General features: G+C 45.4%; 1 protein-coding gene across 1 annotated transcript in view; it reads right to left on the bottom strand.

Annotated features, from left to right (window-relative positions):
- CLASP1 (cytoplasmic linker associated protein 1) overlaps positions 1–23412 on the bottom strand; it is a 172947-nt gene that overhangs the window by 119431 nt on the left and 30104 nt on the right. The window contains exons 3-4 of the mRNA XM_081009704.1: positions 4113–4191; positions 2508–2611 (exon numbers count right to left, since the gene is read on the bottom strand). Coding sequence (XP_080865830.1) covers positions 2508–2611; positions 4113–4191 — 183 coding nt within the window. The remainder of the gene's footprint in view (positions 1–2507; positions 2612–4112; positions 4192–23412) is intronic.

Here is a 23412-nt window from a genome sequence, read left to right on the forward strand (position 1 = left end):
TTAATTTTTGTTTTTCTAAGAACTCCTTTTTATTGGGTGAGCGGTAACCTAGCCCCTTTTCATATTGCCTTAGGAAGCTAACTATGCAAAACCACCACACAGTGATTCTCCAGAAAGTCCTATCCTGAACATCTACCCACAAAAGGGGAGATGAATGTATGTTAAGACATTTAGGACTAGGACTCATTTGGTTGCCCATAAAATAAGCATTTCAAATGCAGTGAGTACAGCCCTTTAGGTAGATTAGGTAAACAGGAACACTCAGTTGTCTGGTAACCACTTTCTCTTTGTTGGTTTAAATAGAGAATAGCTTTCCATGCCAAAAGAATTGCTAGTGTTTTGTTTGTTTCAAACAGGATGCATCTACTGGCACAAACCTAAAACTGATTTTTTGTAATCCCCACCAATTTAACACTGATGCATCAGTGATGACAGCTCTAGTAGGTCATTTAAGAGTGACGCATCCATTGAACTCTGAAAGATAATACTGTCTCCAAAAATTGTATTTATGTGTTTAATAGCTCTCAGCTACTTTCAAGGGTTTCAAACACAAAGCGGGGTTGTCTCTGCAGCTCTGCAGCTGCTCCACTCACCACAGGGCAAGTCCCCTGATATCTGTGCACCAAAAACTGTGAGAGATTGCTTATGCGCAGGGGAACCTCCCCAGAGATCTAAGCTGTGCTTTGTGGGATGTAAACACAGGAGCAGTCAATCACAACATTCCTAGAGTGTACATGTTAGAACATGGGGAGGGATGTCTGTCCAGCAAGCAGGTAAACTTCCTGGGACTTCCTCCGCATGTGACCAGAGGTGGGTGTGGCCTCACCTGTGCAGGTAATGACAAAAGCACAGGGCAGGCAGCCATCTCTCTCTCTCTGCCATTTTCCTTTGATGAGGAAGCATCTAAAGATGCTCTCTTGGCTCTCAGCCAAGAGAGGAGGAAAGGACTATCTTGCTATAAGATAGATTCTGGATGTATATAACCTTTTTAAGCCTGTCTGCCTTCTGGGATCATATTGTGAACAGAACGTGAGTAAACTCTTTTATACTTTCATAAAGACTGTGTTGTGTCTTGTATTTTAAGAGGGAACAAAGGGGAAATTACCAGGGTAATTATTATAGAGGTTCTAGCGAACCTGTGCACACGTTACCGTTGCGAAATTAAAGGGGAATGTTTATAAACTCTGCTGATATTTTGGGAACTTGTTAGCACAAGTTGGATAAGGATATAATTAGTCAATATATCCTCTCCTGCACCCCAGAACATTCCCACATGCTTCACACATGTAACAAGTGAAGGGGGCCTTAAAGTGAGACTGGTGTGCTCCATTAAATGCTAAATATTTGTCTTCTCAAAGTATGGAGATGAATGTCTTTGTATGTATCAACTTTGAGTACACTGTTTCTCTGTAATAGGCTATTTTCCATTAAAACATGTGCAGTGACCATTATTTTAAAACACAGTACTGTAAATATTCATGTCTTTCCTCCCCATCAACCTTCCAAGGAATTAAAATAGGATACTCGAACTGTGACTACTGCTGCTGCTGACAGACTCCAGAAGTAAGTGTTACCTCAGTAGAGAGATGGCCAGTTGTTCAAACAGAACATGATAGAGGGCCAAAACATAATTCTATTTAGAATATAATATACCTTCCACAAAACTGTTTTGAAACCTCTTGATCCCATATCAGGAAAACTATTTGGAATTTATAGCCCCCAACTGAGTGTAAAAGAAAAAGAAAAATCAGTTTTAAAATTGTTTTAATGGGATTTGCTTCCAAATGAGTGTATATAGGATTAATATTCTTTATAGCTGAAAGCAATTGGGGAAGGAATCTATTGCACCAACGTATTTATTTCAAGGCTTTTCACAACAAAACGGGCAGGTAGGTGGTTCAAAATAATTCACAGGTTTGGGTGTACAGTGGTACCTCGGGATGCGAACGGGATCCGTTGCGGAGCCCCGTTCGCATCCCGAACGGAACGCAAGACACAACAGCGCGTCTGGTTGTGTCACGTTTCACCGCTTCCGCACATGCACGTGACATCATTTTGAGCGTCTGCACATGTGCGAGCAGCAAAACCCAGAAGTAACGTGCTCCGTTACTTTCAGGTTGCCGTGGGGCACAACTCGAACGCGCTCAACCCGAAGCACATTCAACTGGAGGTATGACTGTATTCCCTAAACTGCATACAGATTTTATGAAGATTCTGGATTCCAATCCCTCTAGTAACTTTATTATTAACTATTGCACTTCTGAAGCAGCAGACCATGACAGTTCGTTGAAAGCTTTTGCCCTTGTGTGCCGAGCAAAAATGCTGCCACCACAACTGCAATTCCACTGCAATTCAGTCTGCAGGATGCTGCCTACGATGGATAGGTAGCACTCAGCCTATTTGAAAAGCAATGTTTTCTAAATGACCATAAACCAAAACCTTCAAGGGATTCTTTTCTTGGGAGTTGCTTACTTGTATACTGAAGTTGAATACTTCCAGGAACTCACCTGAGGGCTAGCAGCTTGCTCCATGATTTTTAGCAGCAGTGCCTGATCCTGCTCTCGGACCGAGTCTTTCGAATCCCCCAGTCTGTCAATTAAACTCGGTAGTACTAAGGGCAAAAAGCACGGCTGATTAGGGGGGGAAAGGGAGGGGTATGGAAAGACAGAGCTGGAAGTACAGAAGAATTCTATGAGAACCCAACCCTTCCCACATATTTCAAGGTGTCTTAAATAGTGGGTCTGGCAAGCTACTTACATTAATGGAACAGACACTTGCCAAGGATAACAGGCTAATGACAAGGCTACCACACCATTCTCATCAACAGATGCGCATGCTGTGACTTTACCCATGTGAACTTCCCAGTGACATTGACATGCACTTACCACACGTGCTAGCCTATTTGCATATAATGATCGGACATTAGGAGCTGAAGTAAACCTGTGAATTGGCCAGCAAGTTCCTTTAAATATAACCAGATACACATGGGAAGCAGCCATGAGTAAGTGCTTTCCGCTCGGTCCATGTTATGTTCAAAGCAGGTCTTACACAAACCGCAAGGCCTTATGCCCCAGTCTGTAATCTGCTCCACTGATGGTGAATCAGTGTTACCTGTGTGCATTTCCACAATTCCACATGCAACACTGGGTGCAGAATTTAGAATCTGAGAATCCAGCTTTCATTTAATGCCCCCGCAACAAGAAACCCAGCTTCTTGTCCCTTTTGTTCTGAAAATAAGCTTAGAAACAGGATAATGATAAATTGGCTTTCCAATTTAAGCAGTTTCTAAAGGAACATCACCAAACTAATGATTCTAAACTCCATGGCACACAATAAATGTTATAGAAAGAATGAACAAAGAATATAACACCAGTGCTCAGAGATCTGCATTGCTTGCCAATCTGCTACTGGTCCAGGTTCAAGGTGTTATTATTACAATTATTACAAAGCCCTTAACAACTTGGGACCAGTTTACCTATGAGAAAGCCTGAACCCATATACACCCACCTGACAGCTTCAATTGGCAGAATTGGCACTAGTATAAGTGCCACATAATACCCATTCTGCGTTGGTAAGAACTCTATTGTTGAGTGTGGCAGCGCCTGCACTTTAGAACTCCCTGCCTGTCAAGCAGGTGCCTTCACTGTACTCTTTTTGGCACCTGCCAATAATATTCTTGTTTAGGCAAGCCTGCCTAGACGCTCAGAAATACTAGTGTGAATTTTAATCTGTTTTATTATCTTAACTTTTCGTATGTTTTAAAGTATTGCAAAAAAATCTTGATTTTGTTGTTTAAATTAGTAATATTATTATTATACAATCAAGTGGTGTGTAAATTTTATGAAATTAATATATAAACTGGAATCCAGATTAACACTTTACAGCCTGTCAACATAGCTGCGGCTCAAAAGGAAAATGCTCTGGTGTGTATACATGCAGACAGACAAGTCCCAGACTTCACAATCACAGTTGTTGCAAACTGCTATTTCTTCATAGTTGCAACAATTTAAGAAAAGGGACTGCAAGCTGGAAAATAATATCAGCAGAATATTACAGAATAGCATGCAATCAAATACTACATCTTTTGGCTCAGCTAGTCCCAATGACCTTACCTGTTCCAATTTGGGCTTTAAATCTATCTTGGAGCCGTGACACCAGCGCAGATAAGATGTCCAAGCCCAGCAGGACAACCTGAGAGAGAGAGAGAGAGGTAAACATAAAGCTTGCAAACTGAACATGAAAGTTAAGCACAATGGAATAGGGCTCCCTGCTGCTGCATTGCTACATGCTACTACTTTTGAACATTTAGAAGTAGTAAATTAACAGCCATGCATTTTTAGCCTGGTGTAGGGCAATGTCTGCCTCTCCCTCCCCAAATTCAAAAGTTCACCTTAAATTAATAAATTCACAAGGTGGTCTTGGCAAACCACCATTTCTTAACTGCTGCTCACCATCTGCAAAATTGACATAAGGCACTTGTTACTTGTTATAACTATGGACAATAGTTATTATGTTATTATGTAACTAAAGGAGCTATATTACTGCCTATGTTTGTAGAGCCTTGCATTTGTCTTTGTGTTGTTGTTTTGTGTTTTTATCTAATGCACTATCTAATGTGTTACTGTATTTTGTTTCTAATTTTGTGACTGACTTGGTGTGTGTCACAGAGAGAATGAGGTTAACAGGTGGCTAAGAAGTGTAAATAGTAAAAAGAATGCAAGTACTAGACCAAAATACTTGTTTAGAATGCCATCCCAGACCCACTTTCCTGGGAGAAAGCCCCACGTGACTCAATGAGACTTACATCCAAGTAGACATATCATGCTGCTAACAGTTCCAACAGGGGGAAGGCAGTTTATTGAGACAATGCTGGCTTCTTTCTAACACATCATCTGTTAGTAGAGGGTATAACAAATAATTCTTGCATAAATGAAACAACCTAAAAAAGTGAGTTCTCGGCATTACCGTTCATTGTTAAGTGACATTGCTGGAAAGTCACTCTATAAAGCCAGCCCTCGCAAGAAGTCTGCTCGGGTTGGAATGAACCTTCGACTTAACTGAGAAAACCATCAGACCCGAAATTCATGCAGCCTCCACAGAAGCTTCTGTGTGTTTGCAGCAAGAAACTTATCTACGGACTATTTCTTCACAGTGTTACTCGAAAGTAAGTCCCTGCTGCGTTCAGCGTGTTTTCCTCCTATGCATCTACAAGTAAACGCCCATTTAGCTTTGCTACCTCCGAGTAAATATGCGTCTGGGGTTTGACAAAGAAATCTGTTTGTGGACTGCAGCATTTTATTTTATTAACCCCAAAACTCTCAGCAGCCGATGTGATTGCACTAACTCTGCAAAACAGCAAAAGTCCTCCTTTGCAAGAGGCGTAGCCGGCTGTTCGCCACGAGCGGAAGCGAAGAGAGCCTCTTCCCTCCCCCGCCCCGCCCGTGCCGCTTTCGAATCCCTCTATGCAAATGAGCATCGCTGCAATGCACTGTGGGTATCAGTCCGCAATCGCAAACACCGGCCTCAAGAGCGGCTTGCTTTGCAATACGGAACCCGGGACCCCGCGGAAGCCTCATCCCCACATCCGAGCGAGGCGGACGCCGACGCGCTGGCCTCGGCCGCGCACATCCCCGCTCGCCATGACCTCAAGAGGTTTCCCGGCCACCGGCCCAGATCGCCGCAGCGCCCGCTCGCTAACCGTCCTTATCTTGGGGTTGCGCTACTGCTCAATGAACGTCTAGTGAGAGTAGTACTGCTAACACCCACACAACACGTGAGCATCCCTGGGGTTTCTACCCCATTGAGGTGCAATTTTTGGAACCTTTACTGTCTAGTGGCAAAATAAGAATTTATAACTCATGGGATACAAACCCCAGGGGTGCTCGCATGTAGCACAAGTACTATTTTCGCACTATAAGTTTGGTAAGCAGTAGTAGAACCCCACTCAGTTTCATCCACTTTTTGAGCTTTAATAGTGTAGTAAAACTACTCGCATTTCACCATATGGTTAGAAAGTTGCTTATAGAGAGAAAATACAGCGCGCGTTTTCGTTTTTATTGTGTTTTCAAATGCTGCCACTAGATGATGCTAGAGATCACTTGTAAAATCTTTTGTTAGAAAAAGCACCTTTGCTACAAGATATATTTATAATCAATTATTCTTGTAAATATGTGCACTATTGGTGTTCCCAACATACATGGGGTGCATTTGTTCTGTTCAAGGTTTGCAATTTGGAGGACACTAGTCCATGAGCCAGAATTAGTAAATCAACACCAAATTCGAGTTATGAGCATGAGGAATGCTTAATCATGACAGAAAAAGGTGCACCATTTCCTCATTTAATTGCAATTATCTTTTGCACAGCGGAGAGCAGTATGGCAAACAAGAAAACTTCAGGCTTGCAAAGCATTGATCTAATCTTTAGGTTCAACCATACAGGCTACTCTGCCTCCCTTCGGGGTAAAGAAGGCTCATCCACTTCCATTTGCAAGGGCAGGAAAATACTCAGCAGTTTTAGCAAAAAGCGATGTAGTCATTTTCAACACATTTATCATCCATGGCCAAACATCAGCCTAGAATTACCCATTTCTGAAAGGGGAATTGAATACTTGACCCATTTTTACAAGACTAGAGAAGGGGAAAACTATATGGAGGATTTGAGGCCAAGCAAACTAAAACAAAACATAATCTTCAATCATAATTGTTTTGTTTTGTTTATAAGCACCAGCAGCATATGGGTTTTTAAAAAATCTATTTCTGCTTCACTCCTTATTTCACTATTTCTGTACAAATGCAGGTTGTTCCTGCATTTACCTCTTTCAGTTTTCAAGTTTACTAGGGGCTTAAGGAAGGAATCGCTCCTCGTCCTCAAGATTTTGAAGCCATGAGCAAATTGAGTCTAAGGAAATTTACATCCCAATATGTTGAGCCACCATGAAGAGAAACACCTCACACATCTCCAATCATCCAATCGCCAACCTTTGGTAAATCGACAGCTCATAGTACCTCAACTAATGAATGTTCAGTTGAGATTTTCAACCAACAATAAGGCCATTTTTCTTTCAAGAGCGTAGAAAAGCCACCTCAACCTCAGCTGAAAACGGAACAGGGATCTTAACAAAATAATAATAATAAAAATAACTAAATCTCAAGTCAAATTCTGTAAGAGCAACCACACTAGTCTCAAGCAGAAAGGCAACCAAAGCACTGATGCATCTTTATATATAAAAAATCCCCTCAGGAATTCAAGTTGGAACTCTTTTTGAAAAGCAAATTCAAAAACATGCTTTGGTAATGATGAAGTATGCAGAGGAGGGCGGGAAGAGACTTGGAAAAGCTCAGGGGAGATATGAAAAAAATATAGTAAGAAAAGCCCGGGGCAGAATTAATAAAGCAAAGTGAGTCACTATTGGCACAAAAAGCAGAGGTAGCAGTTTTTGGGGTGCTCAAGAACTGTATTAGAGCAGTACCATAAAAAGGTAAAGGGATCCCTGACCATTAGGTCCAGTCGTGGCCGACTCTGGGGTTGCAGCGCTCATCTCACTTTACTGGCCGAGGGAGCCGACGTACAGCTTCCGAGTCATGTGGCCAGCATGACTAAGCCACTTCAGGTGAACCAGAGCAGCACACAGAAACACTGTTTACTTTCCCGCCGGAGCGGTACCTATTTATCTACTTGAACTTTGACGTGCTTTCGAACTGTTAGGTTGGCAAGAGCAGGGACCGAGCAACGGGAGCTCACTCCGTCACAGGGATTCGAACCGCCGACCTTCTGATCGGCAAGTCCTAGGCTCAGTGGTTTAACCCACAGCGCCACCCGTGTCCCTCAGAGCAGGACCATACTAGCCAACAAAAATGTAACAAAAGAGTGAACTGTGATAACATCTCTTGCTTGTCTGAATCGTATGTGTATACGTGTGGAAGGAAACCTGTGGCTTGAAGGTGGCTGGAATGCAGCCTGCTGCAGAAAGGTTAGGAGCTACACCTTTTGCTCTTTTGGCCCTTGGCTCTGTTTGCCACTGAAATACGCCCCCCCCCCCCATGTTGCCCATGGGGGAATATGGCTCTAAGACTGATAAATGTTCCTCAACACTGGGCTAGAAGATGGGAAACAAAGTGTGCATTGGGGGAAGCTGGCTGATTGTGAAACCCTGCAGTCTGCATTTGGTCCCAGCCTTAAGGTGGAATAGGGGAGTAGGCAGCAGACATTCAAAAGAGGCTCTGTTAGGTGCCATGAAGGTTTCAAGTTGCATCAAGGGCTGCTGCTGGAGAAGTAACAAACTACCGTTTATCTCACATGTTTGGAAATATCAAGATTCTGGAAATAGGTGCACTTACCCCTACGGTGATCTTTAGATAAAGCCTAGCCTATGCATGCAGCAGAATGAGTTGGCTGAGTAGACAGCAGCACTTCAGATTACAGGTGAGGGAGGCTTCTGAATGCATTATGACACGAAAAACAAAAGCCTACCCTTTCCAATTGGAAAACTAACACAGCACAGAGATAAATGTTCTACTGCAGCTTTCTTTTTGCAGGGAGTTTGAGGGAAAGAGCTAATTCACAGCCCAAGTTTAGATGACACACTTTGTTAAATGACGGCTTACTGGGAAGGAGTGACATTGGCACAATCTCCCCAGAAGCCTCCACATTTGTACCAAGCCATGGTGTTTGGCTTGGTGTAATATGCAAAGCAGGCCTCTGAACCCTTCAGGGGAAAATACAAAGTTCACAGTGTATCTATTGCATCCAACTGTTTCACAAGTTCAGGAGCGGAACCTACCAGGGCCTAATTATAAAAACAATTAAATTCCCAAACCCACTCCCAGCTTCTAGGATCAGACAATGGGGACACAGTTAAGCCATCTAAGACTTTTTAGCTATTTCCTTGTCTAATCAGCATTTAAAATTAGCTAAGGGGTCAGGCTATCACAGCAATTATCCAGCTACTTCCAAAACCTGAGGTAGGAGTGAAGATCGAGAATAGACTGACAGGCCACTAACTGAGTCCACAGCAGTCTCAAAAAGTATCAGTTCAAAAGGCAGGTTCATTAGTGTAACTATGGCCAACATTGGGTTAACCATAACACTCTCTCTCTCTCTCTCTCTCTCTCTCTCTCTCTCTCACACACACACACACACACACACACACACGTCATATACAGTGGTACCTCGGGTTACATACGCTTCAGGTTACAGACTCCGCTAACCCAGAAATAGTGCTTCAGGTTAAGAACTTTGCTTCAGGATAAGAACAGAAATCGGGCTCCGGCGGCACGGCGGCAGCAGGAGGCCCCATTAGCTAAAGTGGTGCTTCAGGTTAAGAACAGTTTCAGGTTAAGAACGGACCTCCAGAATGAATTAAGTACTTAACCCGAGGTACCACTGTATTTGGTGCTCTAAAAATAAGCATCTGTAGATAAATCACCCCTTAAGCCACATAAAGAAATCCAAGCTATATACTTACAAAACATATATAGGGCTTTTTGATTAGACAGAAATCATTTGATGTAAGCAAGTCAGATGTGCTATGTCTTGAATTTTCAGCCCTTGTAACAAACCAGCTGCCACTACAGCTTTACTCTTTAAAAAAAAAAATCAGAACAGGAACTACGTTTGTACAATAGCAGAAGAATGAATTCTGGCTAATATGCAGCTTGATCTAGCTATTCCTCACTATAAAACAGAACATACATTCACTTGAATGATCTGTCATGTCTTTATCTTCTTATTATGACAGGTCCTTGATCTTTTGGCTCCTGAGATTCTTTTTAAAAATCTACCACCGAGCAGTGCAGAGTTAAAAGGCTAAAATACTTGCGGTTAGCATAACATATCCTTGATTGGCTTGCAATTCACACACTGTTCAAAATTGAAGACAATTTTTAAATATTGCTACTAGTTCGTGAAATGAAAGTCAGAATTCCTGAACCTGGTACCCTCTCCAGATGTTTTGGACTACAACTCACATCAAGGAGCTGGGCTAAGTGGCCCCTTTTTGCAGCCTTACAGACGGGTTGGGGGAGGAGGGGCAAAGAGAATTACAGCAAGGGTGTATACATGGAGGAGAAACAGGACATGGGAGGGCAGCAGCTTTAGTGGAAAAGCAGATGCCACACATGCCCAAAGTCCCAGTAGGGCTAGGAAAGACTCCTGCCTGAAAGAGGAAGCAAGTCACTGGTCAACAATATGGAGCTAGGTTTGGTCTGACTTGTTATAAGGCAGTTTCCCACATTCTTAAAATCAAGGCCACTTCAGGAATGCAGGCTGTCAATTAAGTCTAATCAACAAGTATACTTGGGCCTCTTCTATCTACCCAGCCCTCTAAGCTTATCTTCCAATTAGTGAACATCCAAAGCCGTGAGCATCTGGGAACGGGCTGTGATAAAAAGGATCGCCTCCCACTTCACCTCAATATTCCCCCAAAACATATTGTTGAAGTGTTCGTTGTTGTGAAGTTTTTGTTTGTGCACATGAACAAATTCAGAAACATTGCCGGACACAATTATATATAGAAAGATTGGAGTCTCAACAATTAACACCAACGTTAGAAGGAAGTGTCAGTAAGTGCTACAAGAGTGCCTTCTACACTATAAGCCAGGGGTTGTCAACCTGGTCCTTACCGCCCACTAGTGGGCGTTTCAGGATTCTAGGGGGGCGGTAGGGGGTTCTACAGCACAAGCTGAATCCTCCTTCCATCGAGCACTGGTGGGCGGTAAGGAAATTTTACCATCAAGAAAGATGCATTGGTGGGTGGTAGGTATAAAAAGGTTGACTACCCCTGCTATAAGAAATCCAAGGGTCTTCCATCACCCTTAATTCTTTACTGAAGTGCACAGAGAGTAATTTGGGATGGGGGGGGTAAGCAATACCAGTGGGATATACAACTGACTGTTTACCGGTCAGTGGAGTTCTCTTTATAAAGCCTGAAGCCTCTCTGTTTTGAGAACAGTTTAGCTGTAGGAGCTGAAATGTCATTAACTCAATTAAATTCCCTAACAATGTGACTTTTAAATCTAAGGCAGGAGAGTACAGAAATTCACACTAGATGTCTATTTTGGAGATATCTACTCATTTGAGGCCTACGTCACTGAGCCACGGCCTTTCTGCTGTGCCATGCCTCCAAGCTCTCAAGAGACAACCATATTGTGTGTCACTCTACTCCTATTTGATTCCAGTAAATGTGACAAACTGCATTTGAGAGCAAAACATTGCAGTGCTTGAAGCTGAGAAAAGTATCCCAGCGGTATTGGCCCAATGGCAGTTCTGGAGCATGCTTAATGTTAAGAGTTACTGCAGTCTACAGGTCCTCATCCAGTGCACATTCCTTTTCTAATGCTACAATAAGCAGTAGGAGAGCTAGACTTGCAGCCAGATCAGCATTGCCCTTTGTTTAGAATGCAGCTCTGGTTCTCAATCCTCCTTTTAGCCTCCAGCGGCTAGCATACTTAAGCCAAGAAGCACTGTTGCTGAGCAGCATTGTGGTGGAACAAGTAAAAGCAGCAGTGCACAAGAGAGATAGAGACGAGAAGGGAGACCCATTCCTGACCTCACTATTACTTCTACAGTTTGTCCAAGCCTTGGCACAGCCCACAGCACCAATGCAAATCTTGAAACTTGACTTAGTTGCCTATTTATGATCTCCCGGTCATTATTTCTGAACCTTGGTGTGTGTTTTTTTATGTTCAAGGAACCAACAACTAAAATTACTTTTGCCATGTTACATATTTATTCACAAACTCACAGGCTGAATTGTTTCGGCATCTATAGACGACTGAGCCAACTTAGGGTCTTTTGCACACTCAGTTGAAGTGTGCCACAGCTTCGTTTTGGCCTTTGTACAGTGCTCTCTCAATTCTCTGTCGTCTGTCAGGTGAAATTAGTTGCATATGAATTCCAAGCACAGCCCTTCTGGGTGCTAGGGTGGGGCTCTGCTATTTCTGTCACTGGGTCCTGGTAAGAAAATATGTTTTTAAAAAGCCTTGGGCCTCAACAGTATTAAGGTTGTTTGCCCTTTTCTGCCCTTATACTGTACAACTCCCCTCTCCTGTCAGCAGTTCATAGGCTTTCTCCAGGTCCAGCTCCTACCTAGACCCTCTTCCCTGCTCTGTTCCTACTCTTGTTCCTCAAAACCCAGTTCCCCAAGTCTTCCTTCCCAGCTCACTCTCTCTCTCTCTCTCTCCAAAGCTCACCTGTCCAGACTTCCTTCTAGGAACAGACCTCAACTTGTCTCTGACCAATGCATTTTGCCGCGTCCTTCATTTACCTGACCCTGCAGAGAAGACTCAGAGCCCTTCCAGTAGATGGCTTGGGATACCACAATATCTGCACAATACAGAGGAGGGGAATAACTGTGCAACTGTTTACACCCACATAAGGGGTACTGAGGTGCTATGGTTGTGCCACTTGTCATTAGCTGTGCCACTATCAGTAACCACTGACAACCGAGCCACCACATTCAGCACAGCAACCTAACAGTAGCTCAATATACCAAGCAATGAACAACAACAACAACAACATGTTCATCAGTTACAAAATACTGTGGTAGAATACAGTGGTACCTCGGGTTACAGATGCTTCAGGTTACAGATGCTTCAAGTTACAAACTCTGCTAACCCAGAAATAGTATCTCGGGTTAAGAACTTTGCTTCAGGATAAGAACAGAAATTGTGTGGCGGCGGCGCAACGGCAGCGGGAGGCCCCATTAGCTAAAGTGGTACCTCAGGTTACCTCCAGAACAAATGTGGTTCTTAACCCGAGGTACCACTGTACAGGATAAGATGGGGCTGGGTGATCTTTTTCTCTGCTAAGGGCCACATTCCCTCAGGTGTAATCTGTCAGGGGCTGCCTACCATCAGCTGACAAGGCCAGAGGCCTCTTAATTAATATGGATGAGTAGGGAAAGAGGGCAGGACACCTTTAATAGTTGTGTCCTAGATGAAACTGTCAACCAGGTGGGCAACTGCTGAAATCCTTTCCTATACAAAACCATTAAAAGTGCAGGAACCCTGCCCTCTTTTCCCACCCAGCCACCCCACACCCTCCTCTATCTTCACCCCAAACCTCTTTTCTCTCTTTTTCTACTACCACCTTTACCATCATGTCACCCACTTGAAATTTGGCCATGGACCAAGCTTGCCCAATTTGCTTCAAGGGAAAAGGGTGTGGGTTGTGGACAACAAATAAAGCATGCACTCATTAGTACAATACAGTGACTATGCAGAAGGAAAGCCCCCAACACAGACGACAAGATGAGAAGCTGGGTCGTTCCCTTGGCACACATTGCTCTGCTTTAATAAATCTATACTCGGGTTTCAGTTTCCAATCTGACTGTGTCTATTTTTAACCTTCTTGACCTTCTGCATTAAGCTGAGGGATGAGAAGACAAGAGGTGGAAGAGAGATGGGTGCCTTCCATTGATCAGGACACAGTAAGCATCTGTGGGTAAGTTTGAAAAACAACAGCAGCAGCATCTGGCTAATCACAGTTTAAGCACATGAACACATGCACATAAGCAGGCATAAGACTGAATGCAGGAGTACTAGTTAAAAGACAGTCATACTTAAAGCCAAAATTGTGCATAGTCAAAACATATTGGGTGCAATGGCAGGCGGGATTGCCAAAATCCTTTTCCCCAGAAGCCTGCCCCCTTTCCGTCCCGTTTTAAATTTTTTCAGTTGCCAAGCGCATAAAGCTAAATGTGCACAAGTTAAATGAACGTAGGCTGGGGGCTTACTGGATATTATGGGCATGGCTCCATTCTTCCCTTGCTGGGTCCCTTCTTAAACGTTACCCAATTGGACTTTTCTCACCACAAAACAATCAAAAGGGTATTTCATCCAGCAATTCAAGAGTTTAGCTTAAGACTAATGGGAAAGGTCTAGTCAGAAGATATGCAGGCATGCATAAATGTGCAAAGTGTGTCTAATATCACATTTATAAAGAACATGGTAATCAAGCAACCCATTGCTACAGCTGAATGGTCAGTGCAGGTTGCCATGTCTGTCAAAGAACCAGTAGTCCTGTCACCAACATTCAGTGGCAGGTCATCACCACTCCCTCTAATAGCAAACTCAGGTGATTGAGTGCTGAAAAGACAGAAAACAGGGAGGTGGGCGGGGGGGATGTATCAACATACTTGGTTGAAGTAATCAGCATGTAGAAACAAAATCCTTTAAAGCAAGGAAGTTGGTTAGCAGTTGAAAAAGAAACCTAGGAAAAGTTGGTGGGGTGTGAGCATCTGAAGGAACTTCTCTTGGGTTGGGGAATGAAAACACTGAAAGGGGACAGCAGACCAAAAGAGAGAGAAGAGGATAGTACCTGTATGCTTTGTTTCATATCACAGGTTCTACAAATGCTATAAACATAGGCTTTTCTTTTTTAAAAAATGAGAATTTGAGGATTATGGCTTATTTGAGGATTATCATTCCCACTACCTCCTTTCCTGTGGATACCCATGGGTGAGAGGAGAAAGAAAAGAGCCATCTTGCTTGAGCTTTTTTTACAGATTCCTGAAGGATGTCGTGGCTGAGTAGCTGGAACTCTGAACAGAAGTACTTCTGGCAGGAGGAGACTGATGCACTGCAATATTTTGTTTCAGGTCCCTCTTGTACATCCCTGTTGTGCATTAATCTATATAGGCCAAGGAGCACAATAGGAGCAGGCTTGCTTTGATTGTCACAGCTCAAGGCCCCTGAATCTATTTTAATGCTTAGTGTTAGAGCATGCAGAGTAAAAAGAGGAGAGCCTCTGAGAAGGTACAAAGCACCTTCCATGCACTATGTATTTTAAAGCATTTTAATATGCAATCTAAAGCACAATATGACTGCTGTTTAGGATCAATCTAGCCATCAATCCAATGGGTTTTTAAGAACTGATTGAGCCCCAATTCTATAAATTCTATCCCTAGATAGTGGTCATGTAATCTGATGGCAAAGGTATACTTTCCCCACCAAAAACATAGGCACATTTGCACACTATATACACATAACATATCCTGTATACCAATAATCATATATTTTTTAGTAGCATTGTCCTTTTAAAGCATTTTTTTCCTTGCTTTTCCTTTGATCTAGCATCAAAGATGTAAAAAAAAAACTTGAAAGTCTGTTTGTGATGGAAGCTAGGTGAACAGTCTCTTATAGTTAGAATTGTAGGGCGTGTGCTTTTTAATACAGTAAACAAATGCTTACTTTGCAAGAACATTTCAAAAGGGGAAAAAAGGATTTATGGCATATTGAGGTCGGGAGTTTCATTACTCCCGGCATTCAAGAACTGAGTTCCCTCCCTTTATTTTCCCTTATGGGGAAATCAGTAGCAGAAATCATACGTTCCCAATCCAATCTCTTGCATCTACAGAAAAAAGAAAGTATTGGACAAAAAACCTTTGCCTAAGACCCTGTAGAGCTGCTTCCAGTCCCTGGTTTGCACATCATATTAAGCTGCTGTTTTAAACCAAGTATAGGTTTAGTGTGAACAGACAGGCTCATGGCTTGTTTCCCCCTGACTCTTGCTTGTTTTGTCTGCACGGCAGCAGCAGGAGTGGAAGGAGAAGCCTCATGGGAACTTTTGGGCAACATGCATCAGTGTGCTGCTCGTTCACATTAAACCATAGTTTGCTTTAAACTATGGTTTTGTATGATGCATGAACCAGGCTAGAGTAGACAATAGTGGGCTAACAGATATTCTGACATTGGACAAATAGGGAAGGGCCACAGCTTTGGAAGCAAACGATCCCGGGTTCAATCCCTGGTATCCCCAGGTAGGCTTGGGCAAGATCCTTGTCTAATGCACTGGAGAGTTACTGCCAGTCAATACAGACCTAGTTGAACCAATGGAATAACGGCAGCTTCCCATGTTCCTTAAGTCATAAAGGAAGGCAGGATAGTTGGTCTGAGGTAGCATTTCAGTGCTGCAAACTTTTATATTGGGGGACACTCAACCATATTGCCAGCTTGCAAGATTCAATAGCCATGGCTAATGAATAAAAGAGGCTCTATGGATTGGCCAACTCAGCCATGCTGACTGGGCCTGATGGGAGTTGAAGTCCTACAGCAACCAGAGATCACAAGGTTTGGAAAGGAGGGCTCTTGTAGCCCTCCTTTGCTTACACTGCAAATCTGGAAGATACGGCTCATTTATTATGGTTGTTTGTTTGTAGAAATATTCCACTGTTAGTAGTGAGCCACGTTTATCTGAAGGATATTTTTTAAAAGTATCCCTGGGCTATCCAATCAGACCAGCCAAGTCATACCCATACAGATTCCACTTTTCAAATGTAACGTTCATGCAACGCATATAAAGTTTGTGACAAGTGCACACTTCATTACAGGTGTGCTCTGAATATTAAAGGCGTGAAAAGAAATATATTTTTATAAAAACAGTCTTTATATGCAAGATTAAAGGCAGGTTTTGCTCTGAGGAGTGCAACAACTGAAGCTCATTAATTTTTGGTGCATGAACTGAAAATTTATACTCTTAGAATCATACAATCTTAAGAGTTGGAAGGGACCCCAAGAGTCATCTAGTCTAACCCTCTGCAATGCAGGAATCTCAGCTAAAGCATCCCTGACAGATGGCCATCCAACCTCTGCTAAAAAACCTCCAAGGAAGGAGAGTCCACCACCTCTCGTGGGAGTCTGTTCCACTGCTGAACAGCTCTTACCGTCAGAAAGTTTTTCCAAATGTTTAGTCGGAATCTCCTTTCTTGCAACTTGAAGCCATTGGCTCAAGTTCTACCCTCCAGAGCAGAAGAAAACAAGCATGCTCCCTCCTCCATGTGACAGCCCTCAATATATTTGAAGATGGCTATCATATCTCCCCTCAGTCTCCTCTTTTCCAGGCTAAACATACCCAGCTCCTCCAATGACAAACCATTAATGAGTACTAATTAGGTGGGTTTGTAGCTGATTGACTGACCAAACCCAACAGTTACCTCGTTCAATCCACATTTTACCAGCTTCCTTGCGAGAGTATCATGGGGGACTTTGTCAAAAGCCTTACTGAAATCAAGATGCATTATGTCCACAGCATTTTCCTGATTCACCAAGTTTGTAATTCCATAAAAAAAAAAAATCAGATTAGTCTGGCATGACTTATTTTTGAGAAACACATGCTTGGTCTTAGTAATCACAGCATCCTTTTCTAAATGCTCACAGGCCAACTGTTGAATTATCTGTTCTAGGACCTTCCCCTGGTACTGAAAAGCAGGAAGCCGAAAGATATGAACATGGTACTTGATAACAATAGAAGGTTTTCTGTAACACTTGGAAACATGCCACTTTCATGCAGGTTTAAAGGGGGGGGGGGGGACTGAAGGCCAAGCAGAAAGGATGGAGATTCAGAGCCACTCCAAAATAACTGTATTGAGCTATATAGAATCTACTGTATGCTATAGACAAGCTCACAATATACAACATGTACCCAATTGTACCCAGCCAACCTTATTTTTATAAATGGGTTTCCCTTTAATGCTTAAAAAGAACTTTGCATTCAACTATATTTGGTCAAAGTCAGAACAACTGAGAATATATTTGCTGCCTAAGCAGCTGCTCTGATGAGCAGAAGTAGCATTTTAAGTTACAATTTGAAAAACCATTTTCAACTGTAATCTATACCAACACTGTAGGCAGGGCAAATGCAAACAGAGAAAGCCAAATCATTGTACAGTGGTACCTCAGTTTATGAACTTAATCTGTTCCAGAAGTCCGTTCTTAAACCAAAACCGTTGTTAAACCGAGGCACACTTTGCCTAATGAGGCCTCCCACCGTCAGTGCCCTTCCACCACTCAAATTCCGTTCTTAGACTGAGGTAAAGTTCTCAAACCAAGACACTATTTCCGGTTTTGCGGGCTTTGTAAACCAAATCATTCTTAAACTGGACTGTTCTTAAACCGAGGTACCACTGTATAAGCCTAGTTTGCTGGTACTCCTTTGGTAGGAGTAAAGATTTGGGAATTCGGGGGTTAGATGTCCAGGTGAGAGAGAAACACACTTTATTAGTTTTTGAGCATGTTTGGCATCTTTATTTCTATCCCCTTGAAGATACATTACTTCGAGAAGCAGATTGTTTAGCCTGTCTTATTACTTGCTGCTCTCCTTATTCTAATCTGCAGTTGTTGTGCATTGTCTCACTGCTATTGTAGTTAAATCTGTGGATTTTGTAATTGATTTTAATTGCTGAATGGTGGGTTGGCTGGTTACTGTTGATTGGTCAGTTGTTCAATGAAGCAAATACGCTTCAGGTCTTGGGACTGCTTCCTATTTACGGATTAAGTTTGTAAACCAAGATACCACTGTACTCCATTGAAAAGGCACGTGGGCAGTGCAGGCTAAGCTATCCACAAAATGGGACAACCCTTCCTGTGGCACCGGTGGCAACCCACAACCTGAAGCAGCCATGGGAGAAAGCCTCCTTTGACGTGCAGCACCCAAAGTTTGTGCCCCATGAGCAACAAAGAAAAAGGCTCGCTCAGGATTAAACTGGTTCGATTCTTCTCAACAGCAACCAAAGGGCATGGGGTTGCTGTTGTTGGCATCCATTTGACTCGAGACACAAGGGAGTGCGCCTCCAGGGGGTGAAGTCAAACCACTGAGTTAGCAGTACTGAAGTACCTGGGGTGCAAGGCTGGTCCTGTGTTGCCCAAACGACAAGACCCCCTTCTCGGCCTCATGAGTGTAGTCCAAGGAAAGCACAGCAGTATATTTGGCACCAGATTGGGTGCAGGAGTTGCTGGAAGGAGGTGTACAAGGCGCCATCCAACCATCTTAGGGACTCCACTCCGGATTTGTGTAGGGTTTACTCCTTAGCCTTTTCTTCTCCCAAAGATATCCCACAAGGCAGAGGAAGTTTAGGATCAAAGTTTACCTTCTCCTAGAAGGGCTAGCTTCCCAGGTTGAGGAGCCCCATCTGCCCCTCACTTCCCTCTACAGCACATGCAAAAACCACCCTCACTGACCACTGGACCCAGTATTGGTCTCGTCCACAATCACCTCAATATTCTTGGTGTTCCAACAGCTGCTATAACTATAAATACTGATTACTCTGAAAAAGGGTAATCTGCCACTATATATACCGTATTTTTCGCCCTATAGGACGCACTTTTCCCCCTCCAAAAATGAAGGGAAATGTGTGTGCGTCCTATGGGGCGAATGCAGGCTTTCGCTGAAGCCTGGAGAGCGAGAGGGGTCGGTGCGCACCGACCCCTCTCGCTCTCCAGGCTTCAGGAAGCTATCCGCAAGCCGTGGGAGGGCTGCGCAACTTCGCGCAGCCCTCCCACGGATTGCAGAGAGCTGCCTGCACCCCGAAGCCTGGGGGCGCACTGGGGGGGGTGCGGCTTGTGGAGAGCTGCCTGTTCTGGGGGCTGGGGAAGCTCGGGCTTCCCCCGCGCCTGGGGGGGGATTTTTTTCCCCTTTATTTCCCCCCCCCAAAAAAAACCTAGGTGTGTCCTATGGGCCGGTGCGCCCTATGAGCCGAAAAATACGGTAAATATATATATTTAATAATATCCTTCCTTATCTAACAGAACATGTGGATGAGATCTTTTCTGTATTGCACAATGCAGGTAGCCATTCAAAGTCTTCCATTAAGGAACAATTAGCAAAACTGAGAGAAGGAGAAGAAACCCTTATCTTTTGATTTCTATGACAACGGCAGAAAGAAACTCTATTAGATTTATCATAATTATCCCTTTAAAAAGCAGTCTTTTCCAACCCTGGAACTAGTTCTGCAGACAATGGGATTCAAAGGTAAATGATTCCGATTAACAGGGATGGCAGTGAATGATAACGTTACAGATAGCATTACCAAAAAATAAAATTCAACACATCAAAGTAATAGATTTAATAGAGAGACAATAGGCTGGGCAGCCTCCACCGGAACATACTACAGTATTTACAAGGCAACTCTTGTTATCTGCCACTGAAAGGGGATATAAACAAAAAGAGCAAAGCATGGCTGTGAGTCAAATACAGCACAGCACATCCTCTCTTGTTCCATTCCTTCTACATTCCATGCGCTTCTTATAGGACACATATTCAAGATCATCTAACAGGGATCAGTTACCCTTTGACCACTCTGTCCTATTCACACCCGCTGTCTCTCTCTCCAAGAGTTAATTCCACTCACTCGCCCACACGATCCATACATGCTATGTGGAGTCCAATTTGCAGTACAGCAGTTTCATATAAAACAAGCAGTGTCAAGACAGGTAAGACATGCGAGATGCCAGAACCACATTCATAGCCAACTATCCCTTATACAGTGGTACCTCAGGTTAAGTACTTAATTCGTTCTGGAGGTCTGTTCTTAACCTGAAACTGTTCTTAACCTGAAGCACCACTTTAGCGAATAGGGCCTCCCATTGCCACCGCGCTGCCAGAGCACGATTTCTGTTATCATCCTGAAGCAAAGTTCTTAATCTGAGGTACTATTTCTGGGTTAGCGGAGTGTGTAACCTGAAGCATATTTAACCTGAAGCGTATGTAATCCAAAGTACCACTGTATACCGCTTTAGGTGGCTCTTGTATGTGGTAACTCTCAAGAAGTGCTGGATATCCACTCCTGTGCTGACAGAACTCTCAGAACATGCAGATGTGATTCTGCAACATCATTTAAGAAGTTTCCTTAATTTTTCATTAAATCAGCACCTAAGCCTGACAAATAACATGATGATAGCTCCCTTCCCCTATTGTTAAAATCCCTATCCAGCCACCTTGTTCGGTGCTTCTCATTGTGTTTGACAAGAATAATTGCTGATTTGGTCATCTGCTATTGAATTTTTACTATCTGAATTTCTAAAACTGCACCTTCATCCAAAAGTGGATTTCAGAGTAGTAGTAACAACACTTGCAGAAGTAAATGTAAAATTATCCATTTAAACTCTATTTTAAAAAACCAAGGAAACCAGATTTTTAACTCAGCCCCAGCCATGTATGCACATATAATCTATTTATTATCTCTGATAATTTATATCTCCATGCTGTAAATAGCTATAAAATTCAGAAGGTCAGTAGCTCAAATAATCAGACCACATCTGGAGGGCACCAGGTTAGGGGGAAACTAGTACCGTATTTTTCGGACCATAGGACGCACTTTTTCCCCTCCAAAAATGAAGGGGAAATGTGTGTGCGTCCTATGGAGCGAATGCAGACTCCTCGGCTTCAGCGATAGCAATGCGAAGCCTCCGAAGCCTGCGCTCCGGAGGCTTCGCGTTGCTTCCGCTGAAGCCAGGAGAGTCTGCTCTTTGAGGCTGGCGGTGGGGGAAAGCAGCGCTTCCCCCATCGCCAGCCCCAGAGGATGGGGGGCAGCGAGAAGGCGCGCGACGCCTTGCCGCTACCCTCCAACCCGGCTTCGAGGCTGGCGGTGGGGAAAGCAGCGCTTCCCCCATCGCCAGCCCCAGAGGATGGGGGGCAGCGGGAAGGGGCGCGACGCCTTGCCGCTACCCTCCAACCCGGCTTCGAGGCTGGCGGTGGGGAAAGCAGCGCTTCCCCCATCGCCAGCCCCAGAGGATGGGGGGCAGCGGGAAGGCGCGCGACGCCTTGCCGCTACCCTCCAACCCGGCTTCGAGGCTGGCGGTGGGGAAAGCAGCGCTTCCCCCATCGCCAGCCCCAGAGGATGGGGGGCAGCGGGAAGGCGCGCGACGCCTTGCCGCTACCCTCCAACCCGGCTTCGAGGCTGGCGGTGGGGAAAGCAGCGCTTCCCCCATCGCCAGCCCCAGAGGATGGGGGGCAGCGGGAAGGCGCGCGACGCCTTGCCGCTACCCTCCAACCCGGCTTCGAGGCTGGCGGTGGGGAAAGCAGCGCTTCCCCCATCGCCAGCCCCAGAGGATGGGGGGCAGCGGGAAGGCGCGCGACGCCTTGCCGCTACCCTCCAACCCGGCTTCGAGGCTGGCGGTGGGGAAAGCAGCGCTTCCCCCATCGCCAGCCCCAGAGGATGGGGGGCAGCGGGAAGGCGCGCGACGCCTTGCCGCTACCCTCCAACCCGGCTTCGAGGCTGGCGGTGGGGAAAGCAGCGCTTCCCCCATCGCCAGCCCCAGAGGATGGGGGGCAGCGGGAAGGCGCGCGACGCCTTGCCGCTACCCTCCAACCCGGCTTCGAGGCTGGCGGTGGGGAAAGCAGCGCTTCCCCCATCGCCAGCCCCAGAGGATGGGGGGCAGCGGGAAGGCGCGCGACGCCTTGCCGCTACCCTCCAACCCGGCTTCGAGGCTGGCGGTGGGGAAAGCAGCGCTTCCCCCATCGCCAGCCCCAGAGGATGGGGGGCAGCGGGAAGGCGCGCGACGCCTTGCCGCTACCCTCCAACCCGGCTTCGAGGCTGGCGGTGGGGAAAGCAGCGCTTCCCCCATCGCCAGCCCCAGAGGATGGGGGGCAGCGGGAAGGCGCGCGACGCCCTCCTGCTACTCTCCAACCCTCCTTTGGGCTTTTGCGGGAGATGGGGGAATTCCCCCACCTCCCGCAAAAGCAGGCAAAAGCCGCGCGCTCTTTAAAGGGGCTCCGCGGCTTTTCTAGGAGGTGGGGGAATTCCCCCACCTCCTAGAAAAGCCCGCAGGAGCCGCACACCCTTTAAAGAGCAAGCGGCTCTTGGGGGCTTTTCCCCAAGGAGGGAGAAGGGACTGACTGGCCGAGTCAGTCCCTTCTCCCTCCTTTGGGCTTTTGCGGGAGATGGGGGAATTCCCCCACCTCGCGCAAAAGCAGGCAAAAGCCGCGCGCTCTTTAAAGGGGCTCCGCGGCTTTTCTAGGAGGTGGGGGAATTCCCCCACCTCCTAGAAAAGCCCGCAGGAGCCGCACACCCTTTAAAGAGCAAGCGGCTCTTGGGGGCTTTTCCCCAAGGAGGGAGAAGGGACTGACTGGCCGAGTCAGTCCCTTCTCCCTCCTTTGGGCTTTTGCGGGAGATGGGGGAATTCCCCCACCTCGCGCAAAAGCAGGCAAAAGCCGCGCGCTCTTTAAAGGGGCTCCGCGGCTTTTCTAGGAGGTGGGGGAATTCCCCCACCTCCTAGAAAAGCCCGCAGGAGCCGCACACCCTTTAAAGAGCAAGCGGCTCTTGAGGGCTTTTCCCCAAGGAGGGAGAAGGGACTGACTGGCCGAGTCAGTCCCTTCTCCCTCCTTTGGGCTTTTGCGGGAGATGGGGGAATTCCCCCACCTCCCGCAAAAGCCCGCAAAAGCCTCGTGCTCTTTAAAGGGGCTCCGCGGCTTCTGCTGGCTTTTCTACGAGGGGGGGAATTCCCCCACCTCCTAGAAAAGCCTGCAGGAGCCGCACACCCTTTAAAGAGCGCGCCGCTCTTGGGGGCTTTTCCCCGAGGAGGGAGAAGGGACTGACTGGCCGTTTCAGTCCCTTCTCCCTCCTGGTCGAAAACCCGCAGGAGTCGCGCGGGGCTCCTGTGGGCTTTTGCGGGAGGTGGGGGAATTCCGCCACCTCCCGC

The sequence above is a fragment of the Podarcis pityusensis genome (assembly GCF_964106645.2).
Source record: "Podarcis pityusensis genome assembly, chromosome: 1".
Classification (NCBI taxonomy): Eukaryota; Metazoa; Chordata; class Lepidosauria; order Squamata; family Lacertidae; genus Podarcis; species Podarcis pityusensis.